The sequence below is a fragment of the Limulus polyphemus genome, unplaced genomic scaffold (assembly GCF_000517525.1).
Source record: "Limulus polyphemus unplaced genomic scaffold, Limulus_polyphemus-2.1.2 Scaffold1502, whole genome shotgun sequence".
NCBI classification, from domain to species: domain Eukaryota; kingdom Metazoa; phylum Arthropoda; class Merostomata; order Xiphosura; family Limulidae; genus Limulus; species Limulus polyphemus.
Genome location: NW_013667112.1, coordinates 8,263 through 27,957, shown reverse-complemented (window position 1 = coordinate 27,957; position 19,695 = coordinate 8,263). Strand labels below are relative to the sequence as shown.

At 30.3% G+C, this 19,695-nt stretch overlaps 1 protein-coding gene across 2 annotated transcripts in view; it reads left to right on the top strand.

Moving 5' to 3' along the window:
* Nucleotides 1-19,455, top strand: part of LOC106463851 (eye-specific diacylglycerol kinase-like) — a 168,457-nt gene extending 149,002 nt beyond the window's left edge. For both annotated transcript variants that reach the window (XM_022391470.1, XM_022391471.1), the window contains 10 exons: nucleotides 2,377-2,456; nucleotides 7,298-7,358; nucleotides 7,709-7,955; nucleotides 9,340-9,365; nucleotides 11,460-11,497; nucleotides 11,981-12,101; nucleotides 13,817-13,856; nucleotides 14,191-14,290; nucleotides 16,562-16,625; nucleotides 18,697-19,455. In XM_022391470.1, coding sequence (XP_022247178.1) covers nucleotides 2,377-2,456; nucleotides 7,298-7,358; nucleotides 7,709-7,955; nucleotides 9,340-9,365; nucleotides 11,460-11,497; nucleotides 11,981-12,101; nucleotides 13,817-13,856; nucleotides 14,191-14,290; nucleotides 16,562-16,625; nucleotides 18,697-18,746 — 827 coding nt within the window. In that variant the 3' untranslated portion in view covers nucleotides 18,747-19,455. The remainder of the gene's footprint in view (nucleotides 1-2,376; nucleotides 2,457-7,297; nucleotides 7,359-7,708; nucleotides 7,956-9,339; nucleotides 9,366-11,459; nucleotides 11,498-11,980; nucleotides 12,102-13,816; nucleotides 13,857-14,190; nucleotides 14,291-16,561; nucleotides 16,626-18,696) is intronic.
* The last annotated feature ends 240 nt before the right edge of the window (nucleotides 19,456-19,695 follow it).

Here is a 19,695-nt window from a genome sequence, read left to right as displayed (position 1 = left end):
TTAATTGTAGTGTATTTCTTAGTCTTCACCTGGTTCCATTTGTTGGTAGGCATTTGAAATGTCTAGCTTTTTTAAATTATCAGGACCTGCTAAACACTCAAACAATGTCTATTCTGAAAGTATTGGGTAGATATAGAGAGAGAGAACACCTTGTTCACAGCCATCTTATGCTCTCTGCAGGACTTGACACTTTCACCATCACAATCTAGCACTGGTACAATGAAACAGGCCCATTCACTAAATTGTAACGAATTATTTGCACTGTACTTTTGGTCATATTTCACGGCCATCTCAATTTTTTCTATCAACATATATAGGACAGATCATACCATGTAAAACAAAGGAGTAGCATCCTTTTCAACATAGATTCTCATTTTGGGGAATTTTAAATACCCATACATTCCTTGCTTAGTTCAGGGTATTTCGCAGTCATGTTCTGATAGAATTTTAAAATTCACTTAACTTCATACAAGTTAATTCTAATTTGTTGAAGCTATTTTCTTCCAAATGGAGTTGTCTCTGAGCCTGCAACAAATAATAACGACGGTAGCTTCATTGTATCACCATATGACACACATTAGCATTGGTCTGCCCTCCTATAGTTACACTCATCAGTACAAATATGTAACTTAGTTTCAGCAGCAACAAACTGTGCCTTGAATTATTGATCCCAAAGGTTGTTGAATGTTGATTCACTCATAATTGAAAGACTAGCACCTTTGTCCGACTCCATTCCATTCAACAAGACATTGACAAGAATAGGTGCTATTCCATAGTTCATTTTATACAATGTGTAAGCTCTATGTCCTGTCCCTCATTATCAGATAGAGCATCAGAAGACAACACATGTAGTCTGCTTCACAACTATTTGCTTTTTGACACAGCAAACTTTACATAAATTACCTTTCTTACCACATTTGTGTCACACAGAACCTTTTAACCTGTAGTCGGGTGCCTTGTGAGATCCACCACAAGTAAAATAGACAGTATGAGTATTCTTACTTACTTTTGCTTTTGATACTTGCAGTATTGACATTTTGTTCATTGATGGTCATGTACGGCATGTCAATTCCTGTCAATTAATATCTGCTATCTGAATTGACTGAGCAAGGACAACTGCTTTCTTATAGTCTAATTTATCTTCAGCAAGCATTTGGCACTGAATTCCATCATCATTAATACCAAATGACTAACCTGTTACACAACATGTCTTCTAACATAGCATAGTTCTGCAAGTCTGCCATTTAGCTAGACACTGACTGTTCCACCTCATGTACACATGTCTAAGACTTGTACATGCTCATTATTATGCTAGCCTTAAGCCTCTGGTTCTTTTTTCACCAATTCAATTAATTCTTTACATGTTTTGTCAATAACTTTTTGTGATACCAACAACTTTTTTCAGTAGTATGACGCACTCTTTCCTGCTGTCTTCAACATCATTTACTATGAAGTACTGATCTAATCTGCCTCCTAAATCCAACCAGTTCTCCCCCTCTTAAAATTCCTGTAGTACTCCAAAATAAACCACAGTCATTTATTAACTGAAAATTATATATTTGAATGCAATATCTGATCACCAGTTTTAGTAATTCCAGAGAGAAAGATAGACACAACACTTGAAGATAGAACGTGTCTAAAATTACATTTTATTCAGAATAAGGCTAGATATTTAAGGTACACATACACTGCAGAACACGGAGCCCTCTCATAGTCCATGCTAGGACTATTAATAATGTATATTATAGCAATAAACACAGTATAGCACACAATAAAAAGATGACTATGCACAGTTATCGTATTATAACTTTCCCTAGAAGGAGTTTACTCCCTGGGTGATGTAAAATTGTTTGAAAGTTAAAAATCATAATAATTATTCTTTAAATATTCACTTAATAATTATAATACCTGGAGCAGTACATAATATATTGCCCCCAGTGCCTGAGCTTACAATGTTAAAATTCATGGGCTTAATTACTGTGGTGGGCGTAGCACAGATAGCTCATTGTGAAGTTTGTGATTTGCATTAAAGAACATAACATATTCTATCAAGTTTTATTAATGAAGATGATTGCATTAAGTGATTCCAATTTAGACAGACAGATAAACAACATATTACACTAAGCTTGAAAACATTAAATTAGGATGTAATTTTTGTACCTATGTGATTAAAAGTCTAGCTAAAAATGGCTAGAGACTGTTTTGATTGAAAAAATATATCATGTAAAGTAGTAACACTTAGATTCATGTTCTGTGTATTTATAAAGAGAAATAGTGTATTGAATTAATTAGCTTACAAGATGCCTGAAAAGGTATTTATAGATAATAAGCACACAAAACCTTTATAGCCATGAAGATTTTGTCTATTGATATTAGCAATGTCACTTGGATCTATATGTGTGGATCTTGACAGCGATCTGGAACAGCTACGTACTCATGTTAATCACCTTCTAGAGGTAAGAGAGAAATTACTTGGGTTATTTTCCTATATTTAAACACAGTGGTTGACTGTATCATAAAGTAATCAGAGACAAAATCATATCTTACTGTATACATATTTACTATATTAATGTAGTATTAGCATTTTCAAAAAGAATATCTTTACATTATTACATTTGTGTACCTTAACATTTTCAGCTGAATTCATGTATTCATAGCCAACTTGAATGTTAAAATGCAAATAATTAATAATGTTGTCAGCAGTGTATACAAGTGAAAATATTAGAAAGAAGTACCTAAATTGAGTGCTTAGGGTATTTTATGATGATTTTTTAAATCTATATATGTATAGTGGTTCAATTGCATATAATGTAATTGCAACCACAAGCGTTGTCTCACATGTAGGAGCTTTACATTAAAAGTCATACCAGGTAATGCAGTTTAAAGTTATTTCCTATTGTTATGTTTACACTTAGGTATTTTAAGTTATATTGAAACAAACTTAAAACAGTAATTGTTTTAGGGAGTGATATAATAAATTATTAGTTATGTTTCTGAATATAAGATAGTAACAGTAACAAATTCAGGTTCTCACTTTCATAACTTTTATTCTGAAAAACCTTATTTTTTAATGCCAAAAAGGTATATAAAAATGTTCATTAAAAGACATGCACATAACAAATGCACTTTAATATAATTATTACATTTTCCTTTTCCTCTTAACCTAGCTTGATGTACATTAACTTTTTAATTCAACCAAAACACTGTCCTGCTTAATTTCAACACATCACGTGTTGAGTCTCTTTGGAGGATTCAGGGTCTTCATAGATCTGTGTAAGGATGGAACAGGTTCGGGCTAACTGTAAAGGCTGTTTAATAGTATGTCAAGTAACTCAGTTATTGTAGTTGTTTGAATATCAAGCTGAGCCTCTTGAGGAGCAAAAGCAGGGAATGATATTAACAATGCAACAGAGGTGATGTCTCATATAGATAACTCTTGTGCAGAAATCTCAGACTTTGCCATTGGTAGTTTGTACTGAACACTGTTAATGTGTTGAACAGAACCTCCTACACAAATGAGGAAGGCTACTTGACCAATGCATTGAAGAACATCAACAGGTAACTAATTTCTTCAAATTCTTTTGCTCTAACTTTGGCTCATCTAAATGCACAAGATGAAAGACTTGACTCTCTTCAGATGATTCAGTCTAGAATCATTGACTGTTTTTGTAGTGTAGCAGTAGCTAGTGTTGAAATACCAGCAGTTTTCTCTCAAAAGTTAATGACTAGTGGCTTATGATCAGACAGAAAAGTAAAATGTTAGCATATAAATACTAGTTGAATTTTTTCACTCCATTTGTGATGCTCAAAGCCTCCTTCATTAACTGTGCTCTTTTTTTTCTCTGTATCCATAACTATTCTTGATGCGTGCGATTGGTCACTTAGATCCATCAGGCACAATGTGAGACCTAACAGTACCTAGCCCAACTAGCATCAGTATCCACTCTGATCAATGCAAGTAGCTGCTTGACTTCATTGAAGTCACTATCAAATTCATCACTCCAAACCCACTTAACATGGTCTTGAGTATGTTGTTCAAAAGATGAATCCTGGTAGACAAGTTTGTTTTCTTTTTCTAAGAGCTCACATTTCATCTTGCTGAGATAAACAGCATTCTCTTCAAGTCTCTGTTGAACCTTGTTGATTTTCTCCATGTGTTCTTTGTTGTCTCGACCAGTCAACTCAACATTGTCCGAATTGAACACAATCTTTATCAGTGTCTTTTGGTATTTCTACAGCAACTTTCTAGAAGGTTAAAGGTGCTTATGCAATTTCAAATGAAAGTCAAGCACTAATATTTTGAACAGTTGATAGTGAATACTGCTCACCATATAACTCTGTGCTTATTGTGGTTTTGTAGTCTTCACAAATATGCATTGATCTCTCTACTCTTGGTCCAATGACAATTGGGATTGTCCAATCACTATAGCATATTCTTGATATGATGCCTTGCTTTTCCAGTCTTTTCAGTTGATCTTCGCCTTTGCCTCTAAACACATATGGAACTAGATTCTTGGCATGAAGAATTTTAGTGTTCAGCCTGGTTTCATTTTTAAGTGAGCTTTAATGTTTTTTTAATGTGTCTAGACATATTCTTTGAACACTGATGCGTATTTCTGTGATACTTAATATATAACTGAAGGTATTCTGAATAAATATTTCTAGTCTAAAGTGATGTGATATATGCAGTTTCTTCCAAGAATTGGTGGTTGATTCACTTCTGTGGCCAAAAATAGAAGTTCTTTCTTTTGACTATAGGCGACTAAGACATTTATCCTTCATTTTATGGGAATGACATCACTTGAATAAGATTTCAGGATGTGATGAAATGACTTAAGAATCAATACTTCTGTCTTTCAAGCATTTCTGAAATCATGTTAACTGCAGAATCTGTGTTAACCTCCATCTTAATAACATCATCATTAATGTCAATTTCGATTTCTATAGCAACATTGTCTTTACTCATTATTTGGAACACAGTAATGACATGTTTTCATCCTTTTCAATTTCCATCTTGATTGATCTCAGTTATTCTGTAGATTGTTTAATTTTTGATCTACAGACTGCTGCCATATGTTCTGTTTTGTGAAAGTTGTTCATTTGTGGCTCTTGTACTTGCATGTAATAGTAGTGTATGAGATCCCATATCACAAGTAATTGTTGAGACAAAATGTACCATTATCTTGGACCAGTACTTTTCTGCTCATCGGCCCAAAATTGGCTAAATGACCATAGCCAACATGTTTCCAATAATATTCCAACTTTAATATTAATTACCCAAGTAACAGACCAAGGTTTGTTCAATGTTTGTCCAATCTAAGCATCCACATTTTTAGCTGTTGGCCCAATGTTGAATCAACATATGATTGTTTTTGTTGGATATTGTACAGTTTGCTAAACATTCATGGAATACTTCTATATGATAACATGTAGATAGCGTGTTACCCAGTGCTTTTTTGTATGTGTTTGTTGAATTTTTCAATGAGCTATTCTGGTCAGATTGAATTATGGAATTGGATTGTACATCTTATAATGGATACATGGTCTCAGAGTGTGGGGAATATTTTGTGGTATCATGTGAATTCAAACCTGGTTCATCAGCTCTAAAATCCAGAGTACTACTACAGCTAGGGCCAAGCCATACCTGCCACGAATATCTTTAGTTTAGGATAAGAAATTTTACACATACATTATCAGTTTGAAATAGTACAAATCCATTAATTTAAAAACTAGCATATTAATACTCTTCAACATAATTATTACAATTATATTTGGAAGTTAGAAAATACCTATCTTTTAAAGGTTATAGTTTAACAGTTTATTTTCTTTTGGTAGAGGTATGAATCCTGTAGTAAGAGAATACAATATATTCATCAAACTTTAAAATTTTCAGCATACCTGTTTAAAACATAGCATTTTTGTATAAGGAATATGTGCTATTTAGGTATATTGATGTCTGACAGAAAAGTCTAAGACATCTGCAATGGCATAGGAATTGGGGGGGGGGGGGCTTTTCAATCTGTCCCTATAATAATGCATCAAAATTAGGAAAATTACTCTTAAAAAAAAGCAGGAGAATGCATAAAATAAATATAATTCTGAACTCAAAAGTTTCTAAAGCCCTAAGGCGAGCCCTGAATTGTAATGGATGCACCTGTGGGATTACATTTCCTTGCTGCACATGGTCAGATAAACCTTGAGCCCCCCACTTTTAATTTTCTTCCCACTTTTCTCTGTAATCTCAAAATGCAGATTCAAGACTGTTAAGCAAAGGAAAAATTTAAGGTGGACATAAAAGAAAAAATAAGCTAACACAAGTTAAAACAAACACAAAACAATGTGTATGTGTAATTAACTTACTGGTTGGCTTCCAATCTGTTTGATCTCTGTCTGACTTCTGGAGTTTGAGGGCAGGAACACAAAAGCTGGAAAAAACAGAATAAAAAGACCAGAACAACAGCCAAAACTAATAGAGAGAATTATGGAAATTCTCTGCTCTTATGCTCAGACCAAAGCCTTAGTGTGATATCTTATATGTCATTAGGCTCCATCTGTAACCAACAGTCTACATACATAAGGCATCCAACACCAGTGTGTACAGGTTTAATTCTGTTTCACCTGTTTGAATATAGGCTATTTTCTCAAAAATTATACAGAAACATGTACAAACTAGCTTAAGTCTTAATAAAAAAAGTGTACAGCAGCATATGACCTTTAACTTTGTAAAAGAATTAGCTCGCGTTTACAATCTTGCAACATTTGATCAACACAAATGTGATTAATTATGTATAGAAACTGCATGAAAATTTAGAAACACTACCTGAATATATCCAAATAAAGTTAAATTTTATGCTAATTATAGAAGGGTGAAATAAGAAGCTATTTCTGCTGTGAAAAACACACTATAACATGATAGCTAGACACAAGTACAGAGTATGAAAACAAGCACCAAAATTTTTTGAACAGAGAAATATGTTCAAACAGCTTTTTTCAAAATTAAAAGATAACTTAGCATAATCAACTAGAACTCATATATATATATATATATATATATAAAAGCAAATTACAAACTTAAGGTATTTTCTTCAAAATATGTGTTCTTGTGTCTGTATTACCTATCACAAAGCACACAATATGAATTTTGAACTAATAAACTTGGTTGTTCTAAATTTTACTTATTTATGTTGCTCATTTCATTACACTACATTACTTTCACTTTCATATTCTGTAAGAAATACACCTCAATTACAGGCTTTATACTCTAGTTTGATTTTTAAATTTTATCTTCAAAAAACAGGACAAATTCAATGCCTCAGTGCCTGCTCAGCTTCCCTCTCAAGACTGGTGCTTTCTTGATTGTAAGTAACTGCATCTTTTAGAGCATTATCTGTACTGTACGCATTTTAAGTATATACTTGTCAATTTTTCATGTTGCGTTGACAAAACAGGTGTGTTAATGTGGTTATCTATCTGATCATTATTTCAGAAGTTCATTTCTGATAATAATACATAAAATCATATGACAAACTCTGTAAATAAGACTTGCCATGAATGTTACACAAGTTATGAATTTTACATTATTCTACAAGTTTTGGAAGAAATTATGCATCTTACTATTTTAGCTGTGCAAGATGAGCTGTAAGTTAACATGAAATACTTGATTTTGGTAATTTGAATAAGATTCAGTTATCAAGTTTTTCTTACTTAGCTTGTACCGCTGAAAGATTCTTTCGGATTGACCGTGCTCAAGAACATCTCTATTATGTTTCTGATATTTCCTGTGAAGATCTATTTATTCTTGATCCAGAAGCTTTTTCCTGTATGGATTCTAGTAATAAAGACGTGACAGAGTGCCTTGAAAATATCTGTTCTAATGCATCAGTAGTGGTTAAAGCAGATGGTGAGGATAATCATGAGATAGCAGAAGATTTGCTGGAGAGCCCTCTTAACTCAAGGTATGGAGCTCTTAATCACATTTTTTTTATGATGTTATTGAGGAAATCCCATAAAAATGTCATTTGAGTTAAATATATCAAAAGTTTTAGTGTTAAACTTTTTGGAAAATGATGTTACAGTGTTAGTATTCATTGCCACTTGTGATTTTTTATATTACTGTTAAAAACAACTCATCAGTTTGTCAATAATCAATCAACATAAATAATTCACTGATTATTTAAACAAAATAAGGATCAAAAATGTAACTGTATACTAATGAATGGCGATATTGGTCATTTTAAAGTAATATGAATAAGAAAAAATATCAATTAAAGCAAAAACAACACAATCACTCTTTGCTTTAAAATATACGTCTTTTGTTCATATATGTAAGCTGAACAAGTACTAATTTCAGTGTACTAATCAAATACAATGAAAATTAAGAAAGAATGATGCAGCAGCTACTTACAGATTATTAGGTTATACTAAAACTAGTCAGCAATTATTCTTTCATTCAAAATAGGTCTAAATTAATAAAAGTTTTCCAGCACTAAAAGTTTAATTTAAAGTGAGTTAAGATGTATGTATTGAAATGGTAAATGGTTTCTTTATACATAAGTGGCAGCCAACTATAGTTGCACTTACTAGTTTAAAATGTTACAGTATAACAGGCATTGTACATCTTTTTTTCATTGATAATCAGCAGTCTTAGTGGTATGGTTTGGTTTGTTTTGAATTTTGCGAAAAGCTACATGAGGGCTATCTGCGCTAGCCGTCCCTAATTTAGCAGTGTAAGACTAGAGGGAAGGCAGTTAGTCATCACCACCCACCCCCAACTCTTGGGCTACTCTTTTATCAACGAATAGTGGGATTGACCATCACATTATCATGCCCCCACGGCTTAAAGGCCAAGCATGTTTGGTGTGACGGGAAATCGAACCCGTGACCCTCAGATTGCGAGTCGAGCGCCCTAACCACCTGGCCATGCCGGGCCTTAGTGGTATTAGCTTTATTTTAGACAGAATAACTGTAATCTACTTATTTAGGAATTTCAAGTTTGTTACAGCTTAAAAACATTTATTTCTGTATTGTATTTACATATTTAAATTAGGTTCATCTTTACAGTTGAATTTGAATTAGGAATCGGTTCACCTCGAAAAATAATTCATTTATTTTAGTATGATTTTGTTCATATCTTGTTTGTACAGGTCTTATCTACTTAGTATTTTGTCACAGAAAATCAACAACTTTCTTGTACACGGAAACATGTTTATGTTTGACATATATGAGTTATCATATTAAAGTTTTTTTATGTGGCACCTTCTATTTAACATGCAAAGAAATAAAAATCATCACTTTTTAACAGTTATTGCTTATCTTGTTTGTTGTTTTTTTTAAATCAAGGAACAATACTGAAGCTTTGGCTGAAGGTGAGCTGTCATCAAATATATATTTTGGTTACAATAATTTTCACAAAAAATAGTAATATACTAATAATGGTAACAACTATAATTTTACTACTGCTACTGGTAAATTACTTAACTTATTAAAAACGTAATCATTCAGAAATTTTCATACAGTGAGAAAATATAATTAAGCAAATTGAACATTTCACTGATACTACAAAAGAATTATATTATTAAGTATTATATATATATGTTTATCTCTTGATATTATGTAGCTCAAAATTTTGTAACTTAACATATCATCTGTGCTTCACAATATTCTAAATTATATGTGCCTAGAACTGTGTGTAATGCTATTACTTATGTATTTAAGTTTTCTTATATACACTGAATATTTTTATGCTGTATAATATTGTATTTTTAAAAGGGTTCAGTTATAATAATATGAAAAATCAGAAGATTAAAGAGGTGAAAAGAGACTAATAAAAATGAATGTAACTTTAAAATATTTTAGTTAATTAAATGGTTGGTCCATATTAATTGTAATAACTAATCACATGAATATGCATAAATATTAAGTCTGTTACAATATAATCATTTTACAATATTTTGACCAGTTACCCTTCATCAAGTCCCATTGTGATACTCTCTTGCACATGTATCAACTGTAAAATTGAAACTTAAACTGCCAAAGTAATTCCAATTAACTGACAAATCATAAAAGTCTAATAACTAACCTACCAACAAGGATGGAATTTTGTATTAGAAAAAAAAAATAATTACTCTACATTTGAGTATAAACCATTAAAGATGCTTTATTGGCAACAATTGTGATCATTAATGTCATTCATGGTCATCTTTACTACCTATCTATTTATTAATGTATATAATAGTTTAACTAGTTAAAAAGTATCTAACTGACAATTACTAGTAGCTTAACCCTTTAGTTCATTTGGTAGAGCACTGGTGATTGAGAAGTCTCAAGTTCAAAGCCAATTTAGGAAGAAGAAAAATTTTTGATTAATACAGAAAAACTGACACCTAACTAGTGGTTGTCCCAGAACCTTGAGATAAGACCTGAGGATTAGTCTTGTTTATGAGAAAGGAAAGAATATGGTAGTTTAAATTATTAACAAGTGCCATACTACCAATTTTTTAATTGCAGGTTAAATCTTTAGCTCGGTTTGGAGAGCACTTGCTTGTAGTGTGATTGAGTAGTCCCAGCTTCAAATTTTATTTAAGCAGAGACTAAAAAAAAGTTTATTACCATATGTACGTGTATGTATTTAAACATATGTGACCCAAAATAATGTGCCTTGAATTAAATTATAAACTTTTGTTATAGCAGTGGTTATTCGAAGCTAGACTTCATATGTTATATAAATATAATTAGGATATGTCAGTACACTTTTATGGAGTTTTATAAATCTTAATCATTGCAAAGCCAAAAACAAATCATAGGATTTCACACACTAGTGATTTAGGTTGCTTTAAATTGGAGATGCTTGTATTTTGGCTTAATGAAAATTATTTAATTTCAACCACCAAAGAAAGCTATTAATAATAAAAATATGTATACACAAATTTTCAAAGTCTAAATAACCTAGTAAAATATCTACCTTTCACTGTAATAATTGTTTCAAAACTTTGTTTGGCCATAGCCATGGACATTTTTTAAGCACTCTTTCAATCTTGTGAAATTATATGCTGCAGATTTACAGTTATTAACATCACATGTACATAAAGCATAAAAAATCTCATAGAAAATGTTGTGTTAATAAAGTATGAGAACTTGTTGACTTGAAGCAGCTTTACATATGTATACTTGCATCATTCAGAAAATCTTTGTTTGAACACTAAATTCACTTATGACATAATATTTTCAGAATAAAAAAGTAATAATTTGATTTAAATCTATCAGAAATACTCAATAATATTATGTGGCAAAGTCATCCAAACAGTTTATTTTAACTTATTTTCGGTTAATCTTTATCTGTATAGCACATAGCAAGAATTTAATATAAGCAAGTGTTTTAATTGCATATTGTTTGTGTGAATATGTAAAAATAATTAGAAACAAAGTCCTGTCATAGTGTCTAATGTTCTGTGTTGTTTCAGATGTATTATCAGCTGTAAAGAATTGTGACCTTGCTAAGGTTAGTATTTTTTGGAATTTATATATATATTGGAAAGTATTATGAACCAAAGTTTGTTTGAGAAGATTAATGCAAAATATAGTTTAGAATTATATTTTAATCGTTGAATAATATATAAGTAGTTCATTTAAGAAAATTAGAAGGCATTGGGAAAAATCAGTGTGTTGTTCTAAAACAATTTACACTATATGCATTTAATTCATATTTAATATTAGCATTATACTTAATCCCTTTATTATTGACTTTGTAATATAATCAGTAAATAAAAGTAATCAAGTGATTAATGAAAACTTATATTTTGCTCATGTTTTCTCCTGTATTAGTAGGCCATGAAGGACACTATAGATAGTTGTAGGTACTTAATTGTTTCTAGTGTTACATTATTAATCTTGGTAGCACAATATTAAACAAAACGTTAAGTTGTTATACATAAATGGGGCTGCACTCCTCTTTAAATGCATGGAAATGCTTTTCTTTCCTTAGTTAAAAGACTTGCATCAGAATGGTTACAGTCTACAAGGTGTCAATCAACAAGGAATGACTGCATTACATTATGCTGCTCAACTTGGATTAAAAGACATTGTGAGTTATTTATTAGCTTCAGGTGAGTATTTATTCTTAAAATATATATTAAAATTTACTCTCCTGTGTTAGCAACATTACGTGCCTCTAATATATGGACTAGCCAGAACATTACCTTATATATACAATTATAATTGCCTGGGCTCAGTATAGCTAAGTATAGGCTCCACAAGATGTGGAATGGTGCCTGATTTGGTTCAAAAATGTTGGGAGAGGATCATTTTATATTTAAGATAAGCTATTTTTGGTTTTTGATCGCCATGTGAGAGTTTATTTAATGTCATTCACATGGGACAATTTAAGTTAGTGCAAGGTTGAAAGATTTTTTAACTTTTGGGGGACAAAATTTGCTTCTATTACACTTTACAGATGTTTCCAGTCATCTTTTTCCTTTCAAATCATCAGCAATTGCCAATCACAAGCTTTCCCAGTGTCAGACTTATTCCTTTTCAGTTGCCATGTTGATAGCCTCTGGTAACAGATGCCAATAAAGAAATGGTCTTTCTTAACAACACTCTTACTAATAACACTGTTTCATATAAACATACCATGAATTTCTACATTCTTTTTTTAATACTGGATTTTTTTTAATTTATCACTGATTCTGTATGTGTGAAGTTTCACGTAACACATGGTCAAGCAAGTCATTAACTTTATGGCATTCTAGAATTCCTTTTTTCCTTGTCATTCTGTTACAGTCACAAAATAAAATCAAAGCAGTTGCACTTTTAAACATTTTTTCAAAATCACCTAATACATATCAAAAAGACTGTTGTGCTTTTGGATTTCTCATACAAACTTTAGAACATTGACATCACTCACCTTTTGCCTATAACAATAATGTATACTGTTAGTTTGCAAAAAAAAAAAATGGTTGCATTTTAATGACTTTATAATTCCCAGATATATTTTCTCATAATCAAAAATTTTTATGTCAAGTCTTCAGTCATAATCAAGAGTGCTAAGTTGATTTTAGAATCTGCTGTAGAAAAAGCTTTAATGATCAAAATGACATTTGTAAATATGACACAATCCTTTCATGTTTCACCAAAGGACTTTTATTTCAATTATGGGTCATATTTTAATGTTGTAAAAGGTTAAAACAGTTGTCTTCAGCTGGAAATATGTTAAATGCTAGAAAGGATGCATTTGTCTTCACTTCCTAAACAAGCCAGTAGGTATTGTTATTATCTCTAAGTTTCTATTCCCTGACTGAATGTGTTCAATTGTCCCAGTTAGTGCTGTTGTAGACTTAAGTCATAATGATTTGACTTATTATGAGTCATGTTACTAACTTTATTTAATACTCAGTGTTAAATGTTACCAGAACACTAAAATCTCAATTTGTTTATTTTTACCACAAATACAGACCCCACAAGTTTGTCACAGTAATCTTATTTGTAGTGGTCCCTGTCAGATAATCAGTTTATTGTGTTAACATATTCTTCTGTTATACATCAAAATTATCTTTGTAAAGGATATAGTTTTCTCTATCTAACGATAGATAAAATAGTTGGTTTTAGATTCATAGATTTTACTATTAATGTTATAAAAATGACATAATGAAGCAGCTTTTCTTTTCTATGACATTTTTCATGTTATTACCATGTTCTGAAAAAGATATGAACTTGTTTTTTGTGTACATATATATAAAAGAGTAAACCAGTACTGTAAAAATAACTTTATGTATATTTGTTAAGGTTTATGTACTGTACATTTTATTCTTTATATCTCCAGGCTTTTCTTCTTCCATGCTAGACATGGTAGATCATGAAAAGTAAGTGCTTAATTATTCTTGATTAGTAAGTTGAAATGATAATTTTGTGAAATTTTAAATAGCATGTAACAAAGGTATTTCATTATTTCCAGTGGAAATTATTTTTCACACGACTCTCACCATTTCTTTAAAAAATTGTAACAAGATTTATAAAAGTTGGATTGCATTTGTCTAAAACATTTAAGTGTAAAAAGAATATTTTAAAACTGTACATCCCTGTTCAAAAAAAGAAACTCAAAATATCTCTTTGTGGCTTTACTCTCATATTTTCGTAATTTTTGAATTATTGGAAGATTATTATTGCTATGTATAACACTGTTGGATACACCTACAGAGGGCAGACAGCTCTTCATATGGCAGTAATCAACAAACACAGTGACATTTGTAACATGCTAATATCAGCTGGTGCATCTTTACACAAAATGGAAAAACAGGTTTGTTCATGCAGCCATTTTCCTTTTATATGTAGCTGTAACCTTTTGTATAGTAAACAAGCTGAAGGAAAACAATAAAATTATCAACATTTTATAGAGAAGCATAATTTGTTAGTAATTTTGGAACTTGAAGTATTTATCTAAAGATTGGAGTTAGCAGAGTTAATTTACAACTGCAAATTTTCAATGATACATTTTCTAGAACTTTCTTTAACTTCTAGTTTTGTGCATTCAATATGTGACAACTAGATGATATTAATCCTAAAGGGTGGTTTATTGTTTACTATCTTTTAAGTCTAATTAAATGCTAAAAAATGAAATTAAAGGATTTAACAGAACTTAATACTGCTAAACTTATAACCTAGCCTTGCTCACACTGTAGATAATAACTACTCAAAACAAGCTGTAACTTTAGCTTAGTTGATTTACTGATATAAGCTTTGTGCCACCCCTTCCCCTCACTTGGTGGATTATACATACTAGACATATTTCATGTTTGCAAAGTGATTTTAAGTACTTAATATATGTCCTAGCCTCTACCACATGATGAGTGTTTGATAGCAGATGGACAGATAGAATGTTTAATAAACAGATTTGTAAAATTAAACTGACATAATATTAAGTTTCTTTCCATGTAATATTAAAATTTGCATGACTGTATTTCTTAATTATAATATATAGTTAAATATATGTATCTAATTTTGCAATGTTTACATGCAACAGAATATTTTACTTTCATATAAATCTTCCATTAATGGCTGTTGACAAAAAAAAAACATGCTCTCAACATAATTAGTTTGTGTACATTCTTGGAAACACAATGAAGGGAAATTCATTCATGTAATTTAGAAATTAAGAACATTTAAAGGAAATCCGATAAGCAAAAATTACATACCAAAATAATCATTGTTCTGATTGAGTTACTTGTATGCTGGAGCAAGTAAAAAAAAATTTTGTAAGCAACATTTTTCTTGCAAATCCACTGTCACTAGTGGTAATATTATTGATATGCTACTTTTACTAGAACAATGCATTAAAAGTATTTTGTAAAAAAAAACAAGAAATGTTTGGAACAATGAAATTGTCTGTTTATTTAGTTAACTTCATATTTTGTATTTTCTCAAAAGTAGAAATAAGCCTGTCTGTTAATTCCAAAGTGCAAGATGTTTGTTTACTTTGTAATGTATCCAACAATAGTTTTGTTAGCGAAGCTATCTACAAATCAGAAGTAATGATTAATCAGTTTCCAAGTTAACAATTTGTGAGGAAGCTACTTTTATTTTATTATTTAGTTATGGTTTTGTTTGTGTATTTTTTCTACTATAATTTTGTTCAGCTATATTTTTTATTTACCTTTAAAATAGTATCTCACCTGCCTTCTAGCTTATTTTAATATTAAACAAGTTATTTTTTTTAAGAAACTAACATAAGGTTCCCCTAGTGGTAACATATGGCTACTAAATTCAGGCATGATTATGTAAAACAAATTCTAATGTGTCAGTCACATGATAAATAATCTTGTGATCTAGCAAGGAAATAAAAAGCCTGCAGCCTGACATTATGCAAGATTGTCAAATGGAGTTAGACTACAGTTATATAAGATATATACATTGATTGATTAACAAAAGAAATAGATTATTGCAGATATTCACTTGATCATTACTTGTGATTTAACATTATTTTGAGAACTGTTTAATATTATTATTTTGTGTAATCTAACAGATTTAGTTTTTTCATTCTTCTGTTGTTGTTGTTTTTTTCCTATTTCATTATTATTACTTAGTGTGATTTGACAATGACAACTTTGCCGTTTTTGTTTTGAACATTTATGTTCAAAGTATTTAATTATAAAAAGACCTGGTCAGGTACTAATTTATTAATTACTAATATTCTGTAAAACTTGTGTTTACAAAATTTATCTTACCCTGATAGTAAGATGGTTGAGTGGTATGTAACATTAATATTGTGGTTGTTTGTTATGTACCAAGTTTTGAGAAATCAAATATTGGTGATGTTGGTATAGATGTTGCCATAAAATTTAGTTTAAAGATAATAAAGTGTTTCAGTTTGCTTGTTGTTGTTTTTTGATTATATTTTAAAAGTTCATTTCAGACAATTATTGTTTGAAATAAATGTGTGTTCTTTAAATTTTGTCAAGAAAGAAACATTGATGAAACATTTTGCCACAGTATAGGAGATAATTTATCTATCTTTTTAAAATATTTATCATCTGATATTTGTCAAAAAGTCCTAAGAAGGTTTTTTCTTTAGGGAATGACCCCTAGTCAGCTTGCAAGTAGTGTAGGTTATCAAGACTTAGCAGATTACCTTGAGAGTAAGTAGTTTAGTTGTTACTATAATTGAATTTTGCATGGCTCTGTTTACTGCACATTTCTGATGAAACACATCCATAAATATTACAAACATTATATCTTTGATAATTATTTTTGGTTAGATAATAAGTGTGCTCTATTTTATGGATATAAATGTAATAGATCCAAATTAATTACATTTAACTTATACAAACTTCAATAATTTTAACTAAAACAAAAGAAACAGATTAATATTTTTTTGTCCAACCACCAAAGTAAGAAAGTTATTGTGATAACACTGTTTTAGAATCAATAATTGTGAGGTTTTAAACACATAATGTCATTCAAGAATTTCAAATTGAGATGACTGTTTAAGATATTGGATTCATAGACTTCTGAGTGAAAGCCATGTGTATCTCATCTTGTACAAACAATTAGCTGGAACAGCATAGCACTCATAATCACTTAGAAGTTACAAGACTACATTGTACTACTGTATGGCTATTTAATTGATCAATTACAAAAAATATTTCATAAAAACATAGCAAATATTTTCACACAGCCAGAATACAGTAAACATTGCCAAACCACAAATAATAAAGGGGAAATTAATCAAAATGAAAACCCAAGCTAAATGAAATGGTATAGAAAAATACAACCATAAAAAAACTAGTTTTGTTACTATAAAAACAATCAGTCTTACAGTTCTGATAAATTCAACTAAAATACCTAATAAAACCCTAAATTTATAACTAATTTTGGAGAAAGAAGTATAGCACCCATAGATATAAAAGCCCTTTGCCAGCTCAAAATATTTTCCACATTCCTCTCGATCTCCTCACTGAAAAAGATATAACCGAGCAACATACCAACATCTACCTTTTCTTTTTTTCTGTTACCATTAAACATAAATTTTGAAAATAATTTATAATTTTCTTGTACATTGAGATAGACTATTTCTGATTTACAGGACAACATACACTTAATTATAAAACCAGCTTTTGAAAGCTCATTAAAAACTAAATTTTGTTACTCTATGGTATTCAAGTACACTGAAATCTAACAGATAGTTATAACTAGCTGCAGTATAGTATTGGTTACCAGCCAGTCAGCTTCTATTTGTTTGAAGCTGCTGGAGTTGAAGAGAGGGTTTTTCCAAATGCATCTGTATGAAATAATGTCACAAGAAAGAATAATGTAATAACACATTTTAAAGTCAAGCCAGAGTCCTAGTGTGGTATCCCACAGTTCTCAGACTATCTACATCATTCCAAATAACTCATACAAGGGAGAGAACCCCCAACTCAAATGAACTTGTAAAAGTATCTGAAATGGGCTCACCCCATCCAAAGGAATAGACACAGGTTCAGTCTAGTACAAGCTTTTATGGGATAGACATAGTCATGTGTAACTTTTACCATAACAAGAGGATTAGTACATGCTTATATTCTTTCAAGATCCAACTTACAAGAATATCATTAACTATGTGCAGAACACCTATACAAAAATTTTGAAAAGTTACCTGAATATATATATCTTGCTATATATATATTCTAAACTAGTTATGGAAGGGTGAAATTTACAGTTATTTCAACTGTGACAACTGAAACACTCTATCAACTAAGCAACAATAAATTTCATCAAAGTTTGACGGAAAAAAAAATTCTATTGAATACTTCCAAAAATAGAAAATGCAAATGTGTGAAAATAATTTACAAAAAATAGAAGATATCCTGTTTGTTTGGGTTTAAGTGCAAAGCTACACAATGGGCTATATGCACTGTACCCACCACAGGTATAGAATTTGAGTATTATGGATCCTCAAACTTACTGCTTAGCCACAAATGAGAGCAAAGACGTTCTGAATTTACTAATACCAGCTATTTCTAGAATCCTACCCATTCTATATTATAATTGTAAAGTAAATTTTAGTTTTTATTATTAATTAATAACTATATAAGCTTTATTATTTCAACCAGCTTACAAACATTGTGCTGAATAAATTTTATATCATTGTCAGAAAGCAAATCATTTTTGTAATCAACAAATTTTAAATATCATATTTGTTTTTTGTTGTTTTTTTTCAAATTCCAGGTTCTGAATGCTTGTATTTTTGGAAAGGGGAAAAGGAATCATCTGTATGAAGGTTTTTATTTATAGTCAGAAAGTCAACTTGCTGACTTTAAGGTATTATGGAATCCAAAAGTTTACACAAATTATTCAATGTATTGATGAATAAGCAAGTGTTCCTGTAAAGACCTTAAGGGGCGTAATTACTTGCTTCATGTCAGAACATATGAGATAAGAGAGTTTTAAGCTTAATATCCTGATTGGTATCACATGGTAGACTAAATTTTAAAAATATGATTTAGTCACTGTGAAATCCAGTGAAGCAGATTATGAGGCTTAGTGTTTTCAATCGTTTCTAAAAAGCTGTTTGATGCATGTTTTTTATAAGTTTATAAATATAAACAATTTTAATCTATTATATAACTTGTGAGTTCAAACTTTGTAGCTAGATTTATAAAATGTTCTTTAATCATAATTAAATTCTCAACTTTTCTTTGAGATACATTTGTTCCAGATTCATATTGTGTTTTTGTTTTGCTCTTAAAAGATTCCATTCCACTTTTTAGATGAAAGATAAAGAGTAAGAATAAAATATTAATTGATGGGCAGTGTTTTTTGTTCTGTTACAACTATAAAATATTTTTCAAACTATTAGTTCTATTGCAAAACTTATATTTCTCAAAACAAGTAATGGGTTTTCAAATTTGCTATCACTACAATAAATTATTAAATTATATTGTATTTGAAATTATAGTCGATAATGAGATATTTTATTTTGCATTATTTAACTCCTGAATGTTTCTATAAGCAAAAAAAAATGTGGTAACTTTAACTTCTTATTATATTGGCATTTTGAAGTTCAGTTATAAATATAATAAAGTTAATTCGTGACCAACACTTAACTGTTACAGAAGTTAAAACATTTGTCTTTTTTATTCTAATAATAACAATAAGGAAAAGCTAGTTATTTCGAAAGTAAAATTATGAAGATGAGCCATAAAGTTTCTTTAATATTAATTTTGC